The sequence below is a fragment of the Pagrus major genome, chromosome 1 (genome assembly GCF_040436345.1).
Source record: "Pagrus major chromosome 1, Pma_NU_1.0".
NCBI classification, from domain to species: Eukaryota; Metazoa; Chordata; class Actinopteri; order Spariformes; family Sparidae; genus Pagrus; species Pagrus major.
In genome coordinates, this window is record NC_133215.1 from 27,335,946 (window position 1) to 27,363,161 (window position 27,216).

The window sequence follows — 27,216 nt, forward strand, 5'->3', positions numbered from 1 at the left end:
CTTTGGGCATAGATGTTCTTTATTGTTAACACGGAAACCAAACACTCATTTTATTACAAGCACGTCCAGCTGCTTCCTCAACTCCCAGCCGTTCAAAACGATGGTCAAAATGGACACCTGTAAGGACACAATAGATGCTTGAGTTAATTTACTGGAGCAATACTTTGATAAAGTACATGTGGGTCTGGAATCTAATAGGATGGAGGTACTTTAATGCACTTACATGATCACTTTGCTGTGACGGCAGCCTGTTTCTTGGGTTTCAATGTGAAGAAAAGGGTGATGCCCAATATGCTGGCAAATGTTGCCAAAACACACTGAAGAAAGATGGGTAAAAAAAAGGCGTGATGAGAAATTCATATAGGCATGGCAGCTGTAGAAAATGCAGTTTATTTATACTTCAGTTGCAAACAACTCACATTCCTCCTCCCTACGATTGTGTATGAGTTGAAGTGCTTGGCAATCCCAGTGAACTGGTGCTGGCTTCCTGCGTCGTGTCCTCCCATGATGGATTGTTAGTGGTCCTACCACAAGGAGAATAAAGATGATTGAGTGGTTAATAATAGTGTATGACCAAGTTCATTTTTGACCTTGAGAACAGTATGTTTGACAAAAACGTGTGCTACTGAAACGATTATTGATATTGATAGACAATTAATTGCCATGATTTCGATCATTTCTGTCAGTTAAGTTCCAGTTTAGTCTTTTTCACGGTCTTCTATGATAATAACAAACCAAGACATTTATAAAGTTATCAGCAGATTTAACTGATAATGAAAAGTGCCTGGTTTAGATAGCAAGATCACCTTACAGTCACACAACCTAGAATTGAATTATTGCAAGGTGTTTCATTTGACAGGAGCAAGTACGAGACTACTCAACCAAGTGAGCTAGTGAAATACGTCAAGAAGCTTTTCAAAGTTTGAATATTTTAATTTACCCCGTCAAACAAAATAAAATGTCCTTGCCTTTAAACATGAGCTACTGAAGCTAGTAGCATTATTGTACAAGAGTGCGATTTTATGGTCGGTGGCTTGACATGCTAACTGTTACTTTGATAAAAATCTACTATGTCAACACGGTGAGAGCTGTACTACAGTGCAATATTCTTTACTGACAGGTAAACCCACTTGAATGGCATTTCATTCAGACTGACTTTCATCGGTCAAAGCTGCAGAGCTTGTTAGCTAGCACACTTTGTACTGGGTTGACGTTAGCTCGCTAGGTTAGCCTTCTATCTAATCTAATGTTCAGACCGCTAGCTACATAGTTCATCGTGACAGACGCGTTTTAAAGATGACACCGGTACTATTCAGCATTTCTAAAAGCAAAGTGAACGGGCTTAATTGTTTCGACATGTGTTGTGACTTACCTTAAACACACTCGACCGCTGTGCTGACAGAATGGTGTCCTTCAGGAGAGGCCGCGATGCTAAATTCACAAGGAAATCCCGCCTAGTCTCAACAATCCAGAGCTGTGTTCCTATTGGGCCAAAATAATGCCACTCAAAGTTAAAGTCTCAAACGGCCACTGAATGGCTAAAGATAATGCCAGTCATTCTTTCTGGTCTGTGATTGGGCAGATTATGACACGCCCACTCACCCATCTTCTTCCGGGTTACGATCATGGCGTGTTGCTGAACAACATGTGAGTTTTGATGCCAACAAGCCGGAGATTTTAATGTAAGGAAACGTTTTATTTTAAATGCCTAAAGAACAAGTTACTATTTGTTTAAATCTAGATCGAGTGTGTCTCTATCTGAGTAGGCTTTTTGTCGGCTGGCAAGCTCGCTTTATGTTTAGCCCGAGTGCTAAAATATGATAGCTAATGTTGTCTCGTGCATTTTGAGGGCTAAGTTAACGTGCAGCAGTCTTACAGCTGATCTAAATGGACTGGGTTATAGTTCTCCAGCTGGTTATAATAGCTGTTTGTGCATGTGATAAATCAAACCGAGGTCTGATTAAGAAAGCCTAGCTGCTGTTTGTGGCTTCCATCATTGTTTTCACAATATAGACCTATGCTTCTCTAACACTTGAACACAACAGCAACTAAGTATAAACGATGATTGAGTTTCATGAGAGGCTCAAACTGGACCTCATGCTTGGCTACAAACATTTGTCATTTAGCACAACCTCATTTTTCTATTAACAACAATTACACGGTTTTGAAAGAAGCAGTTTATTGACTTTGACTTTGTTTATCTTAGACACTTTAAAAACAACATCAAACATGGCATCAATGGAGGAAGACTTCCCTCGAGGAGGGACAGCAAAGAAACCCACTGAGACTGAGAGCAAAATAGTGGTGCAGCGGACAGAAGTGGACAACCTGTTCCAGGTAGAGTTCCACTCTTTTCTATCTTTCTGTATCTGTACTAATGTGAAAAAAACTTAACATTGTCAGGACAAATCTTTGAGCATCTGGAAAAGACTTCGCAGAAATGAGTAAGCTGCATGGCTCTGCCCAAAAAGAGCATCATCGCACAGTGTCACTATGAAGTCATCTTTCCACGTCAGCCTTTCCTTTCACATACTACGTAGTGAAGTACTGTATACGTACGAGGTATCAGTAAAAAGTCCCCCTTAGTTAACCACTGTTTGTTTTTCTCTTGCAGTCGAACGAACAGGCGGAAGCTAAGAAAAGAAAGGGAGCGGGCAAAGATGACGGCAAGAAGCTCAAGAAGCCGAAGACGGGCAAAGAAGATGGTCTGACGCTGAATGCAGCAGCCAAGTGTGTGGAGATTCTACATGTCAAGGTAGTACACTTCTCAAGCACGCTATTGTGAATCAGAAGGGTCTTCAGCACAGTATCTGACGTGATACTGATTGTGTTTTTTTCCAGAATGTGAAGGAGGGGATGCTGATGCTGGGCTGTGTGAAGGACGTTGCAGACTTTGAGGTGACAGTAAGCCTTCCCTGTGGCCTGCAAGGCTTCCTCAGCATCAGGAACATATGTGACTCGTACGCCAAGCTGCTCACTGAGCAACTGGATTCAGCTGATACAGAGGTAGGCCGGCGGAGCGGTGATATGCAGTCCATACTGTCTTCGCAGTCATTCTCTTTTTGGTTTTATTTGATCGGTGGAGTCTAGAATCAGATGGTAACCTACATTAGACCAAGGTTCATTCATTAAAGTTTTTTTTATGTCAAGAGATTACTAATATTCCAGAGCATTTTGTGATGTCTAAGAGGTGGATCTTGTACTTTCCCTTCACAGGAGATCTGCTCTCTGCCACACCTCTTCCACCCTGGTATGGTGATCAGGTGTGTGGTCGCCAAGTTGGATGTTGCCAAAGGAGGCTCTCCCAGCATCCAGCTGTCGATCAACCCAAAGCTGATCAACAAGGCTCTCACCTCGAGCTCTCTGAAAGCAGGCATGGTGAGTCATCAGGGAAATATTTGGTTTAGAAACATTCAACATTCCTGTTTTTGTCCAACCGTGTTTTTTAATCATGTTGTTATTTTGTGATAACTCAGGTCTTGAGTGGATGTGTGGAGAGTGTGGAGGATCACGGCTTCATAGTTGACATTGGTGTCAGTGGAACCAAAGCCTTCCTGCCCAAGACAGCAGCAAAAGACAAACAAAACGACCCAGAAGGTATGAAAGTATTTTAGATCATCTGTCATTTACTGAGAAATTATGAAAATGATCTGCATCTTTTCATTTTCATTATTTGCATCTTTCCCGATGCCTGACCTGGAATGTGACGAAGTGTTAATCCGTCTTTCACGCATGTGTGTGTTCTCATGCATACAGAGCTGAAAGTCGGTCAGTATGTGACGTCTCAAGTGGAAGAAGTAAAGAACGATGGGCGTGTGGCCCGTCTCTCCATCAGCTCCTTGACCCTCGCCCAGGCTTTTGCTGAATCCGAGCAGGGCTGGAACCTCACCAACCTCCTGCCTGGTCTTCTGGTCAAAGCTACCATCAAAAAGGTAGAGACAGCTTTTATTTTGGTAATGCTGTTTAGATTTGGTTTATTAGAATAATATGAGTATATCTTCTCTTGGGCATATGGATATTGAATGATCTGCTATTGTCCTCATTACAGTCGCGATCACATCTATAATGATTGCTGTGTTTCGTTTTAATAAAGTGTGTGTGTTGGTATTGCAGGTGACCAAACACGGTCTGATCCTGGGCTTCCTGTCCTCCTTCAGTGGCCACGTGGACTTTCTCCACATGGAGCCAGAACAGGCATCCAACTACACTGAGGGAGCCGAGGTAAAACTGACCTTGCACATGGATTTTGGTTTTCAAAGTCTGAGACTGTAGGCCTGTCCTCGGGATCGTGATTATATTATTTGATCCATGTAACCAGTTATGGGTTATTTCAGTACAGAGTATAAACGTGGCAGGCTAACCCTGTTTTGCATCACTCCACCCAGGTGCAAGCCCGTGTTCTGTACGTGGAGCTGTCCACCCGCCTGGTGGCCCTGAGCCTGCGCAGCTACCTCGTTCAGGCAGGGTCCAAAGTTGACCCCACTCCTGCTGCAGGTGACCGCATTGGTGAGGTGGTGAAGGACTGTAAGATGACCACTATGCACCACATGTCCGGAGCCATGTTGGAGCTGCCAGACAAAACGATGGCCTTTGTACACGTGAGTTAGAGTGATGCTGTAAATATTTCAACCTACGTTGATTGTAGAAGAATTAATGCTATGATTGCCCTCTGCTGACTCTGTCCGACGGGAGTTATAACTTAATTTATTCTTCATGGCAGAGGAACCACATGAAGGAGTCTAGTGAGCCCTCTAATGAGAACAGAGTGCTGGCCATGCCTGAGCACACCTGCAGGATCCTAGACTTCAGCGCAATGGACCAAATTCATTTTGTCAGTCTGCGCAAGTACGTAGCACCTCATCTGTGCTTCTCATTCAATAGTAAGCATGGACCTCACTGTTCTACTTTGATGCATTGACAACCCTTGTTTGTGTTGATTTCAGGAGTATTATCGAGAGGCCTTTTTTTAGATACCATGATCTTCAGGCTGGTCAGGTTGTAGAGGTAAGAATAGAGCTCCAGCACTCATCCAAGTGTCCCTCGTACCAAGACTGTCGCTTGTAGAATCAGTTAAAGCATCTTTTCCAACTGGCTAAACTTCACAATATGACATCAAGCTTTCCCAGCTTTTGATTTCTAAAACATTTTTGCATAAAAATTCTTCTTTTTGTACAGCTGCTACTAATGATTACTGTCATTATCTATGAATCTGCAGTTTATTTTTTCACTTTAATCAATCAATCAATCAATCGTTAACTCTACAAAATGGTAATAGTATGGTTAAAGATTCTGATAATAATTACCCAGAGCCTAAAGTGACACCTTCAGATTGCTTTTTTCCTCCAACCCACAGTCCAAAACAGAAAGGCTCTTGATTTACTCATGATAAATGACCACAAAAAGCAAAACATTTTAGATGCTGGAACCAGCAAATGTTTGACATTTCTTCTTGAAAAATGACTGAAAAAGATAATTGATTAACAAAATAGCTAGCTAGTGATTTTCTTTCTATCAACTAATCGATGACTCAGCTTATCATTGCAGCTCTTTCTCAAAGTAATTTAATAGCATCAGAATGTGTAAAGACTGGAAACACGGGTCAACAGTTAACCAGGCTCTGTCCAAAGGTACAAAAGTGTAAAAATGGTGGTTTTAGTGAGTATTGCTTTGCTGTACTCGGTGACTTCATCCTGAAGTAAGCCTGAAATTCATCTGACAGGGGTGTATACACTGATTAACAAAATATAAAAAAATTGGCTTTGACTCCAGTGCAATAATTTAAGATGGAGATGTTGTCTGGCTTACATCAGTGCTGTAGATTAGCCTGTAAGAAAGGTTAAAGGAAGACACAGTTTATTTAGCTTCTGTTCTCCTGTCTCATTCTGCTCTCTCCCTTTTCCGTTGTCTTCCTTCCATGTGTCTCTCCCTCCAAGGGGACAGTGTCAGTCCTGCTGAATCACGGCATGGTGGTGCATCTGTCTGACCACATTAAAGGCCTGGTGCCCCGGACTCACCTGTCTGACATCATCCTTAAGAACCCGGAGAAGAAGTACGTGGAGGGCATGAGGATCAAATGTCGGGTCAGTCCAGTTCTCCACTTTGTTTTAAAGCCACTGAGAAAACCCAGAGAGTAAGATCTGTAGATCATCTTTCATATGTGTTTTATGTTCCTCCAGGTGCTGTCAGTCGAGCCAGAGAACAAGAAGCTGTACCTGACCAGAAAGAAGGCCCTGGTCGAGAGCACCCTGCCATTGTTCCTCAGCTATGCCGATGCCCATCCTGGCCGCGTGTCCCACGGCTACATCGTCTGCATCAAAAACTTCGGCTGCATCGTTCGTTTCTACAACAGCGTCAAGGGCCTGGTGCCGCTCAGCGAGCTCAGCTCAGAGCCCATCATCAGCCCAGAGGAGGTCTTCTATGTGGGCCAGGTGAGAAGCTCAAAGTCCACGAACACAGACGATCCGAGGTGTTTTGGTGAATTATTTGTCATCTGATGAGTTGTTTCGGTTGGTTGTGCAGGTGTTAAAGGCTAAAGTTCTTCAGTGTGACCCCGACAAGGCCAAGATGCTGCTGTCATTTAAGGCTGCGGTGGAAGGAGACACCGAGGAATCTGCCAAGCCCCAGGTTGACTGTGAGGTGGGGAAGGTAAGTTAATGACTTTATGTAACTCGTTTTCTTTCATGCATCTCAGTTTATCAGATTTTGACCTCTATATGTTTGTTTGTATGATGTAGAGAGTGGAGGCCAGGGTGCTGAAAAAGTCAGTCAATGGCCTGGAGGTGGCCATCCTCCCCGATGAGATCCGTGCCGTGCTACCCACAATGCACCTTTCTGATCACGTGTCCAACTGCCCTCTGCTGTGGGAGAACCTGCAGGAGGGAGACAACATCTCAAACCTCATGTGCTACAGCAAGAACAAGCAGAATTTTGTATCCTGTTCATAAAGAGTCTGGAGTTTTATGTGAATCTTGTCACAACTGAATAGTTAACCCGTACTCTGAATGATTTTTAGTGGTCTTCAACTCATATTTCCTAATTCTGAACAGTCAAGTAGTTGTTCCTGTTTTCCTTAGCTGCTCCTCTGTTAAAGGCTCTCACCAAGAAACCAACTGTGAGATGGTCCCTGGAGGAAGGAGTGGTTGCTAAGGATTTCTCTGAAGTCACAGTTGGAATGCAGCTGATTGGCTGGATCAAAAACATCATGTCCTATGGCGTCTTTGTAGAATTCCCATACGGCCTTGTTGGTCTTGCACCCAAGTCGGTGAGTAAAGAGCGTTGTGCTGCATCCTCTAACCTGAAAATCTCTACCTCCTAAGTCGCTGTTTGTTTCCTGACTAAAATTCTTCCTCTGCTTTGCTTTTCTTTAGGCCATGACCGACAAGTTCATCCAAGACACGACAAATGCCTTCCAGCTGGGCCAGACGGTGATCGCTAAAGTGACCAACCTGGATGAGGAGAAGCGGCGTTTCCTGGTCACTCTGAAGATTTCCGAGGTCATATCTCCAGAGGGTGACGCCCAGACCAGACTCATTAATGGTCTGCAGGAGAAGAGAGCTGTGACTGAAATGTTAGCAATGAGAGGTATGACGGCTGAATCGTTGCCTCTCGCAAGTAGATTCAATAAAAATCTATCTTCATTTTTCATTCATTATCTCTGTCTTTACCCTCAGATGTCAGTGACCTTCACCAGCAGCTGGCTGCTCTGTGTGTTGGCCAGAAGCTGAAGCTGACTGTAGATACAACAGACAGTGGTGCCACCTTTAAGTCAGATGATTTGGCCGGTGCTACCATACTGGCTACCAAGCAGCATGTCATGGGTATGTATCCAACCAGAGACATTTAAAATGTTAATGAAATTCTTTAACATTTCACTCCTCCATGACATTAACAGAAGTCTTTGCCATCACTTACATTTCTACTACTACTACTGCATTATTGAAGATGGGTGTTTGAGTAATAAAGTATTGCACTTCCATATGCTTTGGGGGACTTCGATGAGGTTGAGATATCCTAACTTTTAGTCTCTAGTTGGGGTCAAACTTCCAAACTTCTACATTTCCCATAATTCAACAGCTTCTTTCGTTAGACTTCCCCTGACTGGTGTATGCCCATTTCCTCAAGCCCGAGCGGATATCAGACTTCAGAGTGCTCTCTTTGGAGCCACCGAGGAAATCTTATAACTGTTGTCGCATCCTGAGTAGTACTGACTATGTCTGACTGAGCTTCATGTGTAAAATTGTTGGAGTGGCCCTTTAACCTCAAAGCTATGCTATGGGGCTCCCCATGAAATCAGCTCAAACGTGTGTCCTGTAATGTAGTGTGTTTTTACCTGTGATTGGACAGTCGGTTTACTTCTGAACTTATCAAAACCAGTGTGTCACACCTCTTACAGAAAACGCATAAGTGATGTAATTTTCTGTTGGCTGCATGTTTCCAGGTGTTAACTTGTCCCCTGGACAGAAAGTCACTGCAGTCATCCTCCATATCGACATCCTGTCGACATGTATCCATGTGTCCATCCTTTCGAAACTGGTGGGGAAGAAGAAATCTGTGAGTATTACGTTTCTTAATGCAATTTAGTTGTTTTAAAACAATGACATTGATTAGATGTTTACTGTACTTTGGATAGTTCGACTAAACATGCTTTTACCAGCACAGATTATTCTGCAGCAGCCTGACATCACACATTTTCACACAAATGTAGTGGCAACATATGGAAACCCTGAGAGGCAAGTAGAGAAAAACATTCTGGTGATGCAAGTTTTGGAAGGTATTTTGTTTTTCACCTATTTTCACAGAAGAAAAAAATAATTGAATTGAAAATGGATCGCCAGAATTTTATTTTCTTACATGCCTCTCAGGACTCCCTATAAAGATTAAATGTTATGGCAATTTCTTGTAGTTATTGACCTTTATTACCTGTGTTTTCATTTGTATTTTCACAGTTAACTGAAGGCTCAAAGTGCACAGCGATGGTGCAGCACATCGACAAAGACTTTGCTGTCATCTCACTTCACGATACGGCGCAGCTGACTGTGATCCAAACCAGAAGCCACTTGAATGAGATATTCCTGTCCGAGTCACACAAGCTGAAAACGGGGATGAGTTTGTCTGTTGAAGTTATAGAAGCCAGCTGTCAGGAGGTGCAGGGGCTTCCTCTAGTGTCCTGGCAGCGCAGTGCACCAAAAAGACCGCGCACGACCTCGGAAAACCAGAAGGGTCACCAGTTCGGTGACATCGTGCAGGGTAAAGTAAAGACAGTGAAGCCCACCTCCATCCAGGTCACACTCGAGGACGGAAGCACAGCCAGCGTGCACGTGTCTGAGGTAAAGGAGGTCAAAGATGTGTTATTGGGATCCTTCCCCACGTCTTCGGTTAAAGTTGGCAGCGTGGTCACCGCCAGGGTCATCGGAGGACGAGAAGCCTCCAGTCATAAGTACGTATTCTACTTTTACATGTTGGATTAAAGCTTTCGTATTAATGCATGTTCCTACATCTGTCATTTTGTTTAAATGCTGTTCTTAATCATGAAGCCAATGTGAATGAAAAAGATAAATGTGAAGATTTTTAATGTATTTCTTTGTAAACATTTCAGATTCTTGCCCTTCTCCCATCCCAAATTCACATACAACATCCCTGAACTCACCCTTATACCCAGGTAACTGTAGAGTCAAGTTCATTGTACATTGTAGATACCATTAACATTATTATAGTACACTGCACGAGACCTAAAGTAAATTTAGTTTTCAGTCATTGTTGTCTGCTGCCTTTTGTTTTAATTAAACATGGAACAGAGGTTAAAAATGCACCTGATGATGATGATGATGATGATGATGATGATGTGTATTTTTCTTTGTTGTCATCTCCACTCTGAAACATGTCTTCTTTGTTTCTCTTCCTTTCTGCAGCAAACTGGATGAGAGTAAAGATTTCAAACCTGTTACAGCAAAAGAAAAATTGAACAGCTGTAAGGTCGGGGAAGAAATTACATGCTTTGTATCAAAGGTGAGTTGAGTCCATCAGCTCGTAGTAACTTGCTTTATTTCTTCCTGGCAGTTTCCACAAAATGTCAAATGGTCGATGTGATAAATCAAAAGTTGCTAAAAAGAAAACTTTAGGGGAGCCAGACTGCAGTGGAGGTTTTCAGTCTGTTTATGCTTCTGTCTCCAGTTTCATCCAGAGAGGAAGTCTTTGGAGGTCACCATTGATCCTTCTGTTACTGGGACTGTTGAACTGCTGGCCATGATCACTGATCCAAAAGTAAGTTTAACACAATCCACTGTATCCATCCAGGTTATTTTAGATTAAAGGGGCACCACAACAAATTAGTATTGCACTTTCATAGAGTTTGGAGACTCAAAAGAGACGGATTTAAAAAAGGAATAGTAACAATCCCTAAAAACCCATTATACTACACCTCCCATAATGCAACTTGATTTTGATAGTCTTCCCTTATGCTCTCCCTGTCTGCCCAATGTCTTAATTTTCAAACTCCAGTTAATAGCTCAGGCTTTCTCTAAACAAAGCTGCACATCTCAAGCCCAATGCAAGATAACCCTGATGACATCATCAGGGTTATTCCCTCACCGGTTCAAAATCTCAGAAGACATGATACAACTGTTTTCACAAGCTGAGTTCCTCTCCTCATAATGAAGAACCTGAACTTCATGTGTGAAATTGTTGGAGTGCCCCTTTAAGAGAAAATTAAATGAACCCTGTTTACTTTCAGGACGGGGGCCACCCAGAGAAACTGTACAAGCTGGGTCAAGCAGTCCGCGGCAAAGTGGTCGAAGTGATCTCCAAACCACAACGCTTCGTGCTGTCACTCACAGGTCAGAGAAGCTCTTTTATCATTCTCATCTTCTCATCATCACACTTCATGTGCTGTTGCTTATCAGTGTTCTTTTCGTTCTCCAGGTGTCCATAAGCTGGAGGAAGGCAGTGTTACTTTGGGGATGGTGACTAATGTTCAGCCACAAGTCGGCCTCCAGGTTAAACTTCCCTTTGGCGGCACGGGGACTGTCGCTGTCACTGACCTGGCTGATGCCTACAGGCCGAACCCTCTTGACGGGTACAGCAAGGATCAGCTGATCAGGTCAGTAGGTGGAGCAGCAACCTTTTGGCTGACAAGCCTTTTAATATGTACTGCACACAGCCGGACTGATACCTTGTGGTGTTTGGTTTCAATTACAAACTGTGGTTAACTTTTCTTTTTTCTGTGGGAACCAACAAACAAAAGTTACGTTTTTCACTTTAGATTAGGCCCCCCAAAAACTCTTATTGTCATGGGTGTAAACGGGGATCTTTGGTACCACTAACAGACTTTAAACCCTCTTTGATTACTTGTGAAGTGCAGATTTAAATTGTATTCTCTGCCTCCTCTTTTGCCTCAGGTGTTTCCTTCTTGTGAGTGAAAATGGCAAGTGGCAGTTGTCTCTACGTCCATCAAGGTATGAGAGAGTTTTATGGTACATGTGAGTTTCTGTAACAAAGTCTTTCGACAGCCCTTTTCATTAAATTCAAGTTAAATACAGACTCTGCATATCCCATGCGAATGCTGTGCACGAAACACTGATGTGGGGGGGCTAATTTCTAAATTGCATGCGCCCCCCTGGTAAAACAATTCCCATATGATTCCTGTGGCTTTGGGCAAGTGTCTTATAACATGTGGTCTTATAACATGTGGTTGACTGTACCTTTTGCTCTTCCAGGCTGAACCCACAGCAGGCCAAACCAGCGAAGGACCCTGAAGTTCTGTCGATAGATAAACTGAAGGCAGGTCAGCTCATCAGAGGCTTCGTCAAGTCTGTGGGAGAGCAGGGTGTCTTCATCAGGTAACATCAGGAAATTCAGCCACCACTAAAACTTGAACATGAACTTCTAAAAGGAACATATTTTTCTTGAAAGTGTAGTCTCAGTGTAGATATTTCAGGGACATATGTCCTCTCTCCTGCTTTGAGGACGTCCTTATTTCAAATATGTTTCTTCCAGGTTGTCAAGGAGCATCACAGGAAGAGCACAACTTCAGCAGTCCACACAATACTTTGTCAGCAACCACAAGGTCCTCTCTGATCACCTGCCTCCCAACACCCTGCTCACTACCAAGATCCTCAGGTAAAATAAAATGCACATTTCCCCTCAGTGCTTTTATAAAAAAAAAAAAGCAAGAAAAGACAAAGACATTCTGTCAGAATTTGACAAATAAGAAGAGCGTGATGGCCATGATGTCTCTTTCTGTTCTTGTCCTCAGAATTGACAAAGAGGAGGGGCTGGTGAACCTCTCTCTGCTCCCAGCGGACACCGGGAAGCCGGACATCCTTCCAGAATCTCTCGCTCTGCCGCTGCGTCTGACCGGAAAGGAGAAGAAGAAACACGATGATCAGCAGAAGATGAAGAAACGCACACTGCCCGAGAGTGAACAGGTAATGAACAGCCTCCGTTTCCTCTCACTCTCACATCAAACTGCCTTACATTAATCAGTAAAGACGCTGAAGATGACTCAGTACTCAGCCTTTTAATCTTGGCGAGGTCCTGGAGGTGAATGGTGCTCAAACCACTTCCACATCAATGGCTTCTTCTGTTATCAATCATTCATTATCCTTTCGTCTGAAAGTTATAACTGCTGCTTTGATTCTTGGCCTCATCTCAAAACTTACTGCATACTCTGCAGCTTTAATTTCCTGATGTCACTGAAGCACTCGTTTGTATGTGGTGTTGTTTATTTGCCAGGTACCGAAGAAGAAGAAAACAAAGAAATCAAAGACTGATGACAATGACAGCGGTGTGGAGGTGTACTTCAGAGAAGAGGAGGATAAGGAAGACGAGGAAGATCCCAAATCTGAATCTGTAAAAGTAAGTGAGTCAGAGAACTCTCTACAGATTTGTCTCATTATCCAGAACCCGTAAAATAGATTCCACCTCCTCACTCTCTCTCTCTCTCTCTCTCTCTCTCTCTCTCTCTCTGTCAGCAGGTGACTCAAAGCTCAGCGGGTCCATCCAGACTGCAGGTGGCAGCAGGTTTCTCCTGGGATGTGGGACTTAGCGCCCTGAAGCCTGCCTCTGCAGCAGTGCAGGAAGGGGACTCCAGCGATGGAGAGGACCAAGACGGAAGCAGTAAAGTGAGCAGAGTATAATCCTATGATTGTTAAAGGAATACAATTTTTTTGTCACTGTTTTTTCTTTACGCAGCTCAAAGATGATCGCTCATCTATATTTAAACATTTTCCCGTCCTTCTTGTCTGTCAGCCCAAGAAGAAATCTCGTCATGAGCTAGAGGAAGAGAAAAAGGCGGCAGAGAAGGCCCTGGTACAGCGGGAGACTCAGCTGATGGATCCCAACCTGCGGCCAGAGGATGCGGCCGCCTTCGAGCGCCTGCTGCTCGCTTCACCCAACAGCTCCCTGCTCTGGCTCCAGTACATGGCTCACCATCTGCAGGCCACCCAGATCGAACAGGCCCGCGCTGTGGCCGAGAGGGCCCTCAAAACCATCTCCTTCAGGTGATTGATAGGATTAAAGATTTAAGAAATGTTTTGTTATTCAACTGTGTGAGAGTAACTAAGACGAAACTTTTATTTTACAGAAACCGACAAAATGCTTGAGAAAGTTTGAAACTATAAATAAAAGTAATAATATCAGGGCTTGTGCAAAGTCTTGAAAGTTTGGTAAATGCTTGAATACAATGATGATTTTCAACATAATCTGGTGTTTAATCTACACAATCACTTATGTAAACAGAAAACCAGAACACTGTTTGAAGCTAGAAAGCTGGCAGGGTGCTTACTTTGTTTGCATACGTGGTTTTGTTAACTGATGAAGACACATTTTATTAACAGCTTTTTGTGAAATCTCCTCTGTGTTGGTTCCAGAGAAGAGCAGGAGAAGCTGAATGTGTGGGTTGCCCTGCTGAACCTGGAGAACATGTACGGCACGGAGGAGAGCCTAAAGAAAGTGTTTGAGCGGGCGCTGCAGTTCTGTGAGCCCATGCCCGTGTACCAGCAGCTGGCTGACATCTACGCAAAGTCCGACAAGATCAAGGTCCGATGGACTGAGTGTTTGCTTTACTCATCCTGCCCATGTGTTGTGACTGATGCTGAAATACTGTCTCCTGTAGCCACTGATGTCTTTCTTTCTTTGTGTCATCTGTGCGTTCTCATGGTTGTATCCAGGAGGCAGAGGGCCTGTATAAGACGATGGTGAAGCGTTTCCGTCAGACTAAGGCAGTGTGGCTGAGCTACGGCACCTTCCTGCTCCAGCAGGGTCAGAGTGACGCTGCCAGTGCTCTCCTGCAGAGGGCGCTGAAGAGTCTGCCCTCTAAAGAAAGTAAGATGGCCTGTTGAACACTGAAGACATAATGCCACAAGACAGTTTGCTCTATATTTGTATTTTTGCCCTATACACCCACTCTTGACCGAAAGCAGCCAGATCTCATCCCTTGAAACTGTGTTATGTCAGAGTGACTATTCTGTTTCCCTGTCCCAGCTGTGCGTCTCCACAGGTTTTAACCTTTACATATTGTCATGCTTCCTCTCAGGTGTGGATGTCATCGGCAAGTTCGCTCAGCTGGAGTTCCGTTATGGTGATGCAGAGAAAGGTCGCGCCATGTTTGACAAAGTCCTGACGAGCTACCCGAAACGCACAGACCTCTGGTCCGTCTTCATCGACCTCATGGTCAAACATGGATCACAGAAGGACGTCAGGTGAGCTTGCTTTGCTTTCTAGCACATTTTGTTTCATTCCTTTAGCGTCTATGTTCATAAATAGGTGGCTGAATATCCAAGTAAACTAGTCAGCCTCAATGATTTACATGATAGCCAGCTCGTTAATGTCAGTTTCTAAGTCTGTATATTCCAACATCCTGTCTCCTGCAGGGCGCTCTTTGATCGTGTCATCCACCTGAGTGTTTCAGTGAAGAAGATCAAGTTCTTCTTCAAGCGCTACTTGGAGTACGAGAAGAAGCACGGCACCCCGCAGAGCATCCAGGCGGTCAAAGAGAAGGCCATGGAGTTTGTGGAGGCTAAAGGCACCGATGCTGCCAACTAATGACCAAATACACACAAATATACACACATTGTGTGTGTGCATGTGTGTGGACTGCAGTGTGCTGAACTCTGTTTGAGCCTCACAAGTTTTAGGGGTCCTGATGCTCGTACAGGTTCCACCTTAAAAGGATCAACTTTAATGTAATATAGCTTTTTTATTGTTGTGGACTTCAGTTCCTGAAAGTGTGGGTTTGATGCTGTAATGTTGCAGAACACAACAAACATTTTGTAAGGCGGGTTGTAATCCTCTATCAATGTTAAAAAAAAAGCTTATATTTAACATTTCATCGAATTCATTTTCGTCTATTTTGTAAAAGAACGAATGTGAGCTATGAAGAGAATAATCAATGTTGTGACTGCATTTGAAATGGATTCATTAAAGGTCCCTTTACACATTTGTGGGAGCATTTTCTATTATTCTGTCCAGCCTTTCAATAAATCCAACACCATTACAATACATTACGTGACGTTTTATTTAAAAGCAACAAATACAAAATAACAATATATAGGGACATGTTTACATACAATACATACAGGCAAGACTAGTTTTCTATCAGTCTCTTTAAAAGGAAAGGGCCTGGGACACAATCGGTAACAACATTGTCTACTTAAATCGTCATGGTTGTAATCCCGCTGGTCTTGGTTTCAGCCGGAGGTCAGGGCTACCTCTGACTGCTGGAGCGTTTCACCTACATTGGCAGTATTGAAGATGCATGTGTGGCACAGGGTTATAGGGTGGCTGACATGGTTTGTGCTGGCTGTATTGGTAACACCCCTGAGATATTAGAGGTATCCATACTGATCCTGTACTCTGATGTCCTGCTCAATGCCTGAAGTGTTGTTGGTCTCTGGCAGTGCTGCACTAGTCGTCCAGTGACAGTGGCAATGATATCCTGCTCTCTAATGTGGCTCCTTTTTCCTGTCATGTTTTTTGGTGAAAAGTGCAATATGGAAGTAGAACTAGGAGCATTTTTTTTATGAAAAGGTCCTATTCATCCACTCTCTCCCTGACTGATCTGACCAAATCGTATTTTGGTGCTGTCAATATCCAATTCCCAGCAAGGCATATTGCTCAAAGGTCAGCAGCAGGGCGGCCACTTGGGATCATTATCAACATTTCCTGTGAGATGTCTTAAAGATGACCGCTGTCCATCATCCCTAGTGTATTTAATGTGTGTGTTTTCTCTGTAGGGGGTTTCCTCTGTCACAGCTCCTTCACACCTCCTCTGGGTCCATTGGACCCTCCGCACCCTGGGGAGCGTCTGTGTGGAGCCGGAGGATGGGTTTGTTACACATGGGGCACACGCTGCGGATCTCCAGCCACTTAAGCAGGCACCTACAAAAACAGGAAGATTTAGCTTAAAAGTGCAACCAGGATTAAAATATATAGTAACTCACAAGAAAGAAGTGTCTGAAAAGTTCAAGAAAAAAACAATAACGTGAAGCAGAATTTGAGTTTGTTTTTGTATATTGTGTAGTTTTGTCAATAACTTATCAGTTAAGGTCTATTATATTTACTTTGTCACTTGCTCACTATGATGTAAAAATGCTGTTTCCACCAATTCACCATAAAGAATAGACATTTGGGGAAAGACGCTTATTCTCTTTCCTGCTGTAGATGAGGGGAGGAGTCATGAAAAGGTGCAATTTGTAAGAAATTATACGAATTCGAGGGTACCTCCAAAAATATTGGGGCAGCGTAATCGCTAACTGCAGCTCACTGTACTGGACTTGCTACCCTTTGCTGTAGCAACTAGCTGCTGTTAGCAAGAAGGTTAGTTCGCTAAGCAGGCAGGAGTCTGCCTGCAGGGCAGCCTCAGATGATGGGTGGAGACATCGCTGTAGACGGGGTTCAGCTCAACAGGCCTCAGACTGGGACCGAACGCAACCTCGGAGACCGACAGATGCCAGTTTGGAGTATGGAGGTGATTTACAGCGACTCTAACTAGGATTGTGACTTTAGGACTAGAAGACATGTCAGGCGGGTAACTAAGCTCATCTTAGTTTGGTAAAAAAACAAAAAAAACAAACTTGAGTTCAGACTGTACTATTGTATTTCTTTGCTTATGGATGCACCAATATGGAAATTCTGGGTGGATTCTGGCGTTTAGAAATAACAATTTGGCTACCTATACCTAAAACCGCTACCTATACTGATTCAGATATTTTTACATTTTTACATTTATTCTCCCTTCTTTGTTAAGGAAACATAAATCCTCTTTATAAAAGAATAACTGAACTGCTCTTTATTACACTTATCTGTGAATATGCGCAGAGTAAATCCTATAAATGTATAAAACAACCTTTAATATATCCTTCTTTCTTTTTAAATAGATGTCAGATTTCTTTACATTTTGTGTTCATTTTTTGTTTTTTTTAATGAGACTAAGCGGCGAACTTGCTTTAACATCTTCCCGCTGAAACTACAGGGAAGGTACAAAGCGTCAACATTAACGTTATTACGAGACAGGACGCTGGGATTAGCTGGTTGGCATGCTACCTTCAGTAAATATCTCTGCAAAACAGCACATTGATACTGTTGTTTCTTCATATTCTGTTGATAATGTTAGCTCATTTTGTGGAACATTTTAAAGTAAGTCTAGCCTTTAATGAGCGTGAAACCTTGTTTATCCAATCGTAGTCGACACACAGCTAGCAGCTAGTTAGCTAGTTAGCTAGCTAACATCCTGGGTCCGTCCAAAGGTAAGAAATCCACCTACATTTTACATGTCATGTGTTTAGTCTGTAAAAATGCAGTTAGGCTGTCAGCTAAATAGGAAAAGTTCTGGCCTTTCGGGGGTTATGTGCTGAAGGAAGGCGGGAACTTGTGCGCTCAGTTTGCCAAGCTAACCAACTGTAGCAAAGTCTGCTGTAGCTTATTTGTTGTGAAGACAGAGGAATGACATCTTTCTTCTCATCTAATTTTCAGCCAAAGCCAAAGCGTATTTCCCAACACGGACTGATATATTCACAATTATCTACGTGTATTTTCCAGCTTAATAACACTCACTTCTTGTGAAATGCATGTGAGCAGGGGCACACTCCCAGCTCATCTCTGGTCCTGAATTCTTCCAGACAGACCGCACAGGTTTGCTGCAAGAACAAAAACAACAACAGCGTTAGTGTTTTATATTTTTTTTGGTTTTTCTTGGCCTCCGTCTCTACTCAATAGTGTTCTTGTATCTCAGACAAGAACATTGCCATTTGTACATTTGAGCAGTAAATTAATTTAATTTGACCTAGATTTAGAGCCAGTGTTTGGAAATCACCCTTTTTTTAATCTTGACTATATTTCTAGGTAACAGGACTGCCTCGAATTGAATTGAAAACCAGAGTTACTCCTGACCACCATTTCTGCCTTGGAGAAAAATCTTAAAATCTTTATAGGACTCACAAGAGACAGAGAGGAGATCTTTTTGTAATGCATTTTAAATGAGTGCAGTTATTCCTGGAGTCCTAAAATCTGCCACGAGTCGAGAGCCAAGCAGCCTCTCTGACATGATTCCTAAATGTCTGCGTTTGAGCTACGAGATGTTTTGAGGTCGTCTCCTCTGAGCGCGTGCTGCATGTTAATCACATCTGACACGAGAAATTGATTAAGCTAACCAACCAAACCCTCCCCGTGTATAATGGGCCTGCTCACGAATTGTGTACAGCTGCCAGGTTTTAACAAACACTGTGATTTGGAAAAGGCTTTGCAGAAAGAGTGACTTACTCCTAGGAGGCTCAGTTTCTTGCTTGCTCCCTTCAGCACCACCTACAGTCGGAAAGGGGACGGGAAGGAGAGAAGCAGTGGGTCATGTGAATGATGTGTCAGCACTATTATGTTGGCAGAAAATCAATGGTGTAAAACAAACACTTGAGATGGGTTCAATGTCCTGATGGGACTGGCTTAAAAATATCTGCACGAGTAGTGTGCACTCTTTGTTTGGAAATAATCGCATCATTATAAATACAGACAATTCAGACAGCTGCAGCTGGAGTTTAACCTTCCCCGCAGCTGAAACATTGTCACCAACTGTCACCACACCTACAGCAGCCTGCTACCTGCTGGGTTGACAGTTTTCAATCAGTGTAGGTAATGACACACGGATGGACTCAAGGTCATCTATAAATGGTGGTGTTAGGTTTCACAGTTGACTATCACAGTGTGAAATGCTATAGTAGTATTTATAACCTGCCTCAGAAGCTGGTGTTACATGTTCACCCACAGTGACATCCACCGCAGTGACATACCTCATTGTAGCTGAACTGCTCCCTCGTTCCTTGTTGCTTCAACCTGAGAGAGGCAGAGAGATGACAACATCTGTACAGTGGCAGTGTTGTGACAAATGTAACCTAAGTCAGCGGTTCTCAACCTGCGGGCTGGGAGCCATCCGAGGGTCATCAGGTGAATCTAAGGGCCCGATCAGAGAACTAGCGGCGATGAAGGCTGACTTTTGCGTCACCTCACGTCACAGGTGTATTGGCCAAAAAGCTGCACTTGAACACACCGCAAAGACTATAGCTGATGTACAACTTGCTTGTGCGTTCTGCGCCTGCGTGAGAGGAAATACCTCTCCACACCACCGGGTGGCAGTAGTCTGTATTCGTCATTCAAAAAGGGAAACGGAAGACTCAGGACTGCGGATAAATAAATCGTCGTCAAGATAAAGCAGCATTTTTGACAGTACTCTCTAAAAAGTTGCAAATGGCACTGTTGAAGAGGTGGCGGTGAAAAATAGGGAGACAACCACACTAAATTGTCTTCTCACATACTCATTTGCTGAGCTGAGCAGCCAATCAGAAGGATTTCTCTCATCTGCAGATTCAACTTGCTCAATGGGCTGAAAAGCTGTTGTCAAGGGCCGACTAGTGCCAACGGTGCTAAAAACTAGAGCGATGGACCCTTACCAATGACCCTCGTGTGTCAGGACCCAGGGGTATACAAGGTGATCGCCCAAGTTTAAAAAAAAATCTGTAGTTTTTGCACTTTTCTCCAAACTTCACTTCTTTTTTGTGAATTATTGTATAGCTTTACCTCTCCAGGTTTGTTTAAATTAAGCAATCTGGGAAGAATTTATAGACAGATTGTGAACCACTGACTTTAGTTGTCATATTTAGCATTCATTGTAGTTTTTTCACACTTTTCTTTTTATCATTGTACAGCCTGACTGATGATGCATTTTTTGAGGCCGTTAATCATGAATATTTGAGCTGACAATGATATGTTTGATTTACTTTATTTATTTACTTTTATATTTATTGATAAATGTGGTAAATCTGCACTTATTAATTTTTTTGCGCAACAAGTTGTAAACGCAATATTGACTACATGAAGTTGATACAGCTAACATGTTAGCAAACAGTTGCTTATTTACACACCCAGTAAACATGCAGCAACATTAGCATGCAGTTGGAGTCGTGTTTGTGTCCAGCTGGTGAATGTAGGTCTGATACTCATTCTCCTTGTAGATATTCATTTGCTCTACCTACTTAGCCAGTCAGGTAGTTAGTTAACTTTCAAGACTGCCTTTCTGCTCTTTGGTTCTGGGTAGGCTTCCACTGATAACAGCTGCGTCTGAAAACTCCACTGATGAGAGCGGTGAGACTGAACCAAAACAGAATACTTGAGCTGAAAGGCACTAAAGCGCTCTGTAGAACTGAGGGATGAACTGCAGAGTTTGGGATAACTCTTTGGGTTTATCATTGCCAACAACCTCTTTCACATTACACAAAGGCTAATCATTTATTTCATTGTTTACATAAAAATGAGGCCAAGATATGCACACGACACAGTTTCACCACAGTCTTTTTAACTATAGTGTTCATTTTCTGAACAGAGATGTTATTTCTGTCTCCTGCTCAAGGACTACAGATGCAAATTAGCTTTTAGCTAACTCGGTACAGCTAAGAAGCTGTGCACTGTCCCTGTCAAATAAAACAAATAAATATATAAAATGACATCAAACATATCTTTCTTTCATTTCTGCACTGAAATACATTGTTACTTTATGACCAACATATACAGTACACAGACAGCAACACATCTACAATACGCTAATACTGAAGGTAACGCTGAGGCTAATCCTGAATCGCTGTGCTTTTGTTTCTGCAGCATATGTATCTTGTTTGACTATATACAGCAACTTTGGCACCTCTGCAGCGCAACGCTCCATAAATCTGCATCATGATTGCTGCTGTCAACACATATTAGGATCCTATTACCAAAGTTATTTTAAATGGATTTTGACAGGCTGTGACACTGTGTTGCAATGCTTGTTCAAACTGCCAGACAATCTCTGACTGGTTTGCCCTCATGCTGTCTGTTTTTGCACCTAATTTCTCATTCACATTTTCAGTCACCCAGTCCATTTAACTCCCAAACTTCATCAACCTACCTGAAAAGGTAGCAGCAGAAGATGAGGCTGAGCATGAAGACGAAGAGGCCGATGCCCAGCACAATGACATACACATTGAGCGGAAGGTGATAGATGTCAGACGTCATGCTGCAGTAGTGTTCAGAGCGTTGAGAACCCAAACCACACAGGCATCCTACCAGAGAGAGTTTGCAGATACAGGATACACACTTAACACACATTTAACTATTACCTTGTCGGGTTAAGAGTCCATAATGTTCGCTAAATAACAAGTTAATTAATCTTCTTTCTCTATAATTTCTTATATGGATACAGTGGAGGAGTGAGACTCTATCACAGCAGTTGACCTCAAAACCTAAATTATGTCTCTGTTTTGTTTGTTTACAGCCTCAGTCTTTTAAACTGCATTTTCTTTCTCAAATTAGAGAGCTACTGAAAAAAACAACAACATCCAGTGTTGCAACTTCATTGTTTACTTTCCCACTAAAACCACCAAAGCTCCCTGAAGATCTACAGTATTCAGTTGTTAGTATTGACAATGCAAGTCTATATTGGTAGCATAAACTTCAGATGCTGCAATTTGTGCAGACAATTGCACTGTTATGAGTTCAGAGAGGAGTTAAGCTCTTGAGATCTGTGAAAATAATTTTCTTTTGTCATGGAAAATGTACCTTTGCTTACTGTTTGCAAGCAATAAAAACTGTATTAAAAATGTACAGTGAAGAGAAAGAGGTAACACTATAATAACCATCATTAATAACTGGTAAATTTATAGTTAAACTTGAACAATGAAATGTTTTATAAACCATTTATTAAAAGGTGCATTATGTAGTTTTGGGGAAGAAATTTTATATTTTAGTTTTTCAAAACTACATAGTGCACCTTTAAGCAACTGTTTATTGTGAAGATACTTCAATAAATACTGTGTGGTTTATCCATAAACATTATTTGGATGGCCGTTATAAAGTTGCAACTGGTGTTTATAAACCTTTACAACTGACTTAAAGGGGCAGTGTGTAGTTTTGGAGAAAGTAAGGTCCCCAGAACACTGTGTGAAGCTAGAAAGGTGGCAGGGTCCGCCAAAAGTCAAACAGTATGAAACTGTGTGGTCCTTTAAGCGCAGTTTATTTATTCAGTTTATTCAGCCATGAAAACAAAGAGTTTGTTTAGACATAAAAAAATGGGTCAATGAAGATCTTTCACTGCTGATTAAAATTTCTTCCCCAAAACTACAACTACACTACAAAGTGCACCTTTAATAAATGGTATATAAAGCATTTCATTGTTTGTTTACAGTGAAATAACTGATAACCAAAGTTTATTAACTATAACTTTACCATTTGTTAATAATGGTTATTTTAATTTGTTATCGCAAAAGAGGAAAAAAGAGGAATGGCAGTAAAGTAGGAGATTGTTGATCATTAACTACAACATTAATCTTTGGCACCACCAGAGGCTTCCTGTGCCACCAGGCCTCTGGATACTAAACCGTACGTAAACGTGATCGCTGCTGTTTGTTTGGCTGCAGGTGTGTCCAGGGAGCTGTGACTGGCACTGTGGTGGCAACTGAAGCGCTCATAGGACTGCGCGTTAATTGGCTGTGAACAAGACAAACATGGAGGACAGACAGCACTTCCGCCACACCACCATCTGTTCCACAGACTCTACAGAGGTGACTGGTAGTGTGTGTGTGTGTGTGTGTGTGTGTGTGTGTGTGTGTGTGTGTGTGTGTGTGTGTGTGTGTGTGTGACAGCACTGGGGGATGGAACAGTGGGGGTGTCTGTCTGCATGTATTTGTACGACAGAAGTGTGTGTGTGTGTGTGTGTGCATGTTGCAGGTGGCGGGGGGCGGAGTATATTAAATAGGATGAACTCTGGGGACTAAAGGACCATTTGGTAAAACAATAGCAGAGGAAGCCCCACTTCCACAGGCCACATGTGTTCCTATTAATTTGCAGCGGGGCTGCTCTTTGCCAGCCTCTAAATGTCCATGTGTGTCTCTTTCGAGTGAATGAATGGGTACAGCTTGCACACTGTGGGGGGTATGGGTTGGATAATTTAACATGGCTGGGGGTTGGGAGGATTTACAAGGGGTTTTAGTGTAGGGAAGACCTCGGGTAGCATAATGAGAGATGCAGTTATGAACCAGGCATGGATGCACTGCAGAATCAGTCAACAGTAACAAAACAAGAAGGTTAGCAAATAGAATATCTTCAGTTTCAGCTGTCAAACAACATGACCTTGAATGTGGATTATTTTAACTGCGGCCTCCACTCCCTCAGTAATGTACCATAACACAACTACATCTATTACACGGATCCCATAAGCTGACAGCCTGCAACTAAGTAGCCAAGTTTATGAGATACAAGCACACGTGCTACCACCTCTTGTGTATTTGGCAGACGGCAGAGAATCCACTCACTTACCGTTACACCATTGGAATGGTTGCATGAAATTTGACTCCCAGGGCAGCAGCAGTATATTCAGGCCCTGTCAGGAGAAGGCTGGAGGGAAGCCAAGCTTGTGGGCCGCAGCTCTGGACACTGGATCTGTTTCGAGCCTGGACTCAGGCACCCCGGGCTGGATCGCTCTCTTGTTGGGTCGTGGCTTCTCCTCTGAAAACAACCATCAAGATTGTTCAGATTTGCTCAGATTTCCACAAATCCTTGCGAGGTGCGGTTTTGTTGGCTCAGCAGTCTGTGCTGCCCAGCATTCCCAAATCTGGATTAACCACCCTGTGGAAAGATTGGGAGATTTGGGACTGGGGTTTGGACTGGGACCGAAGACCTCATGTGCTCCTGGATCCCAGTGAGAATGATGTCATCACAGGAGGGAGAAGGAGAGACAAAGAAATGTTGTTGAGGAGACATGATTGTTTTTCAGCTGCCTCATACCACCATGTGTTATTCAGGTGTTATTGTGAAAAGCAGAATCTCACTCAGTCACAATGTCATGGAAGAAAACACAGGCTGCTTGGCAACAGGAAATACTTACATTTCCAGCAGAAAAAGGCCTCCTTTGACTTCACTTTCCGTCTGCGGTGTCGTCCCCTCGCCACATTCAATGACAGCCACCGATCAAAATGACAGTTCTTGTCCAGTGAAGGTAATTATCTGGCATTAGTCCGTGCTTTGTCTTCCTCCCAAAGCTGCTTTTTTAACAGAGGATTTTCACAAGTCTCATCCCCCTCTCCTCTCCCCTGTTGTCTCCTCCTCCAGTCCTCTGATCTTGCAGTGGGTATTCCTCCTCAGTGTAAAAGGCAAAGATGTGCTTCCCTCTAAAGCCCAAACAAAGTGAGGACAGCTCCATGCAGTCAACAACACTCCTCTAGCTGGGTTTGGTATTTCGCTGGTGAGTGTGTGTTTGTGTGTCAGTCAGTGCATGTGTGTTTGTGCGTGTGTAGGGGGGGGATCCTACTCTCCCTCTAACCATCTGCTCCTTCAATTGAGAAAAAAAAAAACTGAGACAAAGGCTGTGTGTGCGCACGAGTGTGTCTGCGTGTGTCGTGTTTAGTCTCTCCCACCTCCAGCTGGCTTTGTCATGGCAGGCTTCCCCTCTTCCTCTTCCAGTCCTTAATGGTGCTCAGAGTGAGCGAGAACCTGCAATTCGCCTTTCCCTTCCTCCCCTTGCTCTTGCTCTGCTCTGCCTTGGGTTTGTAAACAGATCTGTGCTCATGTGACCAGCCGTTTTGCCTCGCAACTCTCCTCTCCCTCAGCCCTCCCTCGCTGCCTCTGTCCTCCAATCTGCAGGCAGAAGGAAGGCAGAATGAGGCAGACACTGACGAATGGGGCGCCTGCAAGCATGCTGATGTGTGTGTGTCTGTGTGTCTGTGTGCGCACACCCCTGTGCATGTATATGTGAGAGGGAGACAAGAGAGACATTTGCAGCAAAGTCAAGGGAGGCCTTGGTCAGTAGCATGCGCATGGCTGATGTCCTGACAACCAAAACAAAGCCATTTGTGTGAAGTGGAGGTCAGCGAAAGAAGATATGACGCAACCTCAAGTCACCATTTCCTTCCTTTGCACATACACAGATTGTAATTTAGGAGCTACAGCAGATTTTCATGTTTGGTTTTGTTTGATCTATATATAAACATCATGTCACTCTTTTGCAGAGGAAGGCAGGTAGAGCGGGGAGGAGGGGATGAGGTGCCTCGGTCGATAGAGTGAAGAGAAGAAGGAAGCAAGATATGAAGGGAAATAACACGAAGAGAAAAAGAGGGAGACGCAGGGAGAGAAAAATCACAGCCTGGACAAAGACGTCCACCCCCACACCAGCGGCCCTGGCTGCCAATTCGCTGAGGGAGAGAACAGCTGCTGGGCTACTGGGCGAGATGTGAGACGGTCAAGGGGAGTGCTGCTCCACCAATCCCCAGGGGGAGGGAGGGAGAGGCTTCAATGGGACCCATGCCATTTTCATTCACCCTCCCCTCCTCCCCTCCTGCTCTAGTAATGACATTACTGCTGAACACTGAGGAACAGCTGGATTGACCGCACAGATGCATGAGCACAAACACAGCCCTTAATACACTGCATGCATTGTTGGTTGTTGACAGGTTTCAGAGTCAAAGATGATTGAAGCTACAGGGTTGTGTTGTCATTGAAAGATGGTGTTTTTGGTGACAGCATGCCCTCTTGTGAGTTATGATGAAAACACCATTGTATGCAGAGCATCCCGAGGACACTCAGTGTATAAAAATGATCCCAGGCTATACATATTCAACTGGAAACATAGAAGACAATTCCCCAGTGCTTCAGAGAACAGGGTTTTACTGGGGAGTGACTGATGAAACTGGGAATGAAGCGGGAAAATGAGGGAGTGAGAGAGATGCAAATGTTGACCTTGTTTTCTTGGTGACATGTAAATTGTTTTGGCTCTCACAGCCTTTTGTTTTTGCATAAATCATATGTTTGCCTGATTTGAAATACAGGGTCATTGTTGGTTTGTCTGTTCGTGACAAGGTTTACGGCCTGAAATGTGTTTGCAAAGATTTATAAACTAACATACAAGTGTTCTTATTGAAATTATGTCATTTTTGAATGGACTAGTTGATATTTTCACATGATTCTAATAAGACTGATAAACTCTTGTTACATGTGCCAGAATGGATTGTGTCCATTAAACTGTTAAAGGTGCAATGTGTAAGGTATGATCAAAACTTTTAGTTTAAAACGTTCAAAAAATGAAAAACATTATCCATGGAAGTTAGCATGCTAGCCACCTAGCCCAGGCCTGTCCTGTCTCGCAATACCACTTTGTTTTAGGGTCAGTAGCTGCATGGCTAGCTGAGCTAACAAGCTAATGGCAGTTAGTAGCTGCAGCCATAGATAGCTACAGCAAAAATAAGGTATAGCGAGCAGCAGGTAGCAGCAACAATAGTGATATGCTGACATGGAGCTTTCTTCTTTGCTCAAATGACCCATATTAACACTTTCTGTTTTATACCCTGGGAAAAATTATGATGGCCCCGCGGTTGAGGGCAACACAAACATTCAGTTGTGCTGACATCAATGAGAACTCTGACCCTTCTGTGGGAACTGCCCATTGGTCCGACCTCCCATTGGTTCGACCTCCCGTTACTCCGACAAAATACCCACTGGTCCGACCTCCCATTGGTTCGACCTCCCGTTACTCCGACAAAATCAACCACAAGTCGGACCAATAGGAGGTCGAACCAATGGGTGGTCCCGTTAGTTCGACCTGTCATCCCTACTTTCTGACAAGCGCTTTCATTGCGAGCATGCGTCTCTCTCTCTCTGAGAGTTTGTTTTAACTCTGCTGTCCCAATGCTTTGGCAACATTGTATATCACAGTCGTGC

At 43.3% G+C, this 27,216-nt stretch overlaps 3 protein-coding genes across 5 annotated transcripts; 1 reads left to right on the forward strand and 2 right to left on the reverse strand.

Annotated features, from left to right (window-relative positions):
- Window position 1: 1 nt before the first annotated feature.
- On the reverse strand, window positions 2–1,454 carry atp5md (ATP synthase membrane subunit k). The gene is made up of 4 exons (XM_073476413.1): window positions 1,373–1,454; window positions 420–524; window positions 224–317; window positions 2–117 (listed from the first exon to the last, which is right to left on the reverse strand). The coding sequence occupies exons 2-3, from the start codon at window positions 504–506 to the stop codon at window positions 228–230; spliced, it is 177 nt and encodes a 58-aa protein (XP_073332514.1). The 5' UTR covers window positions 507–524; window positions 1,373–1,454; the 3' UTR covers window positions 2–117; window positions 224–227.
- A 139-nt stretch (window positions 1,455–1,593) lies between these two features.
- pdcd11 (programmed cell death 11) lies at window positions 1,594–15,433 on the forward strand. Of its 3 annotated transcripts, none has more exons than XM_073473038.1 (36): window positions 1,594–1,682; window positions 2,207–2,337; window positions 2,615–2,755; window positions 2,842–3,006; window positions 3,217–3,378; window positions 3,477–3,597; window positions 3,757–3,932; window positions 4,114–4,221; window positions 4,386–4,598; window positions 4,721–4,845; window positions 4,944–5,004; window positions 5,934–6,080; window positions 6,177–6,428; window positions 6,520–6,645; window positions 6,735–6,929; window positions 7,091–7,261; window positions 7,368–7,581; window positions 7,671–7,817; window positions 8,438–8,550; window positions 8,946–9,436; window positions 9,596–9,658; window positions 9,909–10,005; window positions 10,171–10,260; window positions 10,730–10,832; window positions 10,918–11,095; window positions 11,394–11,450; window positions 11,712–11,834; window positions 11,992–12,114; window positions 12,251–12,422; window positions 12,730–12,852; window positions 12,969–13,118; window positions 13,246–13,496; window positions 13,866–14,034; window positions 14,166–14,319; window positions 14,531–14,696; window positions 14,868–15,433. In XM_073473038.1, the coding sequence occupies exons 2-36, from the start codon at window positions 2,230–2,232 to the stop codon at window positions 15,037–15,039; spliced, it is 5,427 nt and encodes a 1,808-aa protein (XP_073329139.1). In that variant the 5' UTR covers window positions 1,594–1,682; window positions 2,207–2,229; the 3' UTR covers window positions 15,040–15,433. The 3 variants fall into 3 exon arrangements, with proteins under 3 accessions (XP_073329139.1, XP_073329156.1, XP_073329147.1); XM_073473055.1 differs by having other exon boundaries at window positions 12,972–13,118; XM_073473046.1 differs by having other exon boundaries at window positions 1,614–1,647.
- Window positions 15,434–15,487: 54 nt separating this feature from the next.
- On the reverse strand, window positions 15,488–25,094 carry LOC141001905 (RING finger protein 122). Its single transcript, XM_073473066.1, has 7 exons — window positions 24,392–25,094; window positions 23,824–24,195; window positions 21,419–21,572; window positions 19,275–19,317; window positions 18,754–18,795; window positions 18,049–18,131; window positions 15,488–16,374 (listed from the first exon to the last, which is right to left on the reverse strand). The coding sequence occupies exons 2-7, from the start codon at window positions 23,846–23,848 to the stop codon at window positions 16,254–16,256; spliced, it is 468 nt and encodes a 155-aa protein (XP_073329167.1). The 5' UTR covers window positions 23,849–24,195; window positions 24,392–25,094; the 3' UTR covers window positions 15,488–16,253.
- Window positions 25,095–27,216: the final 2,122 nt, after the last annotated feature.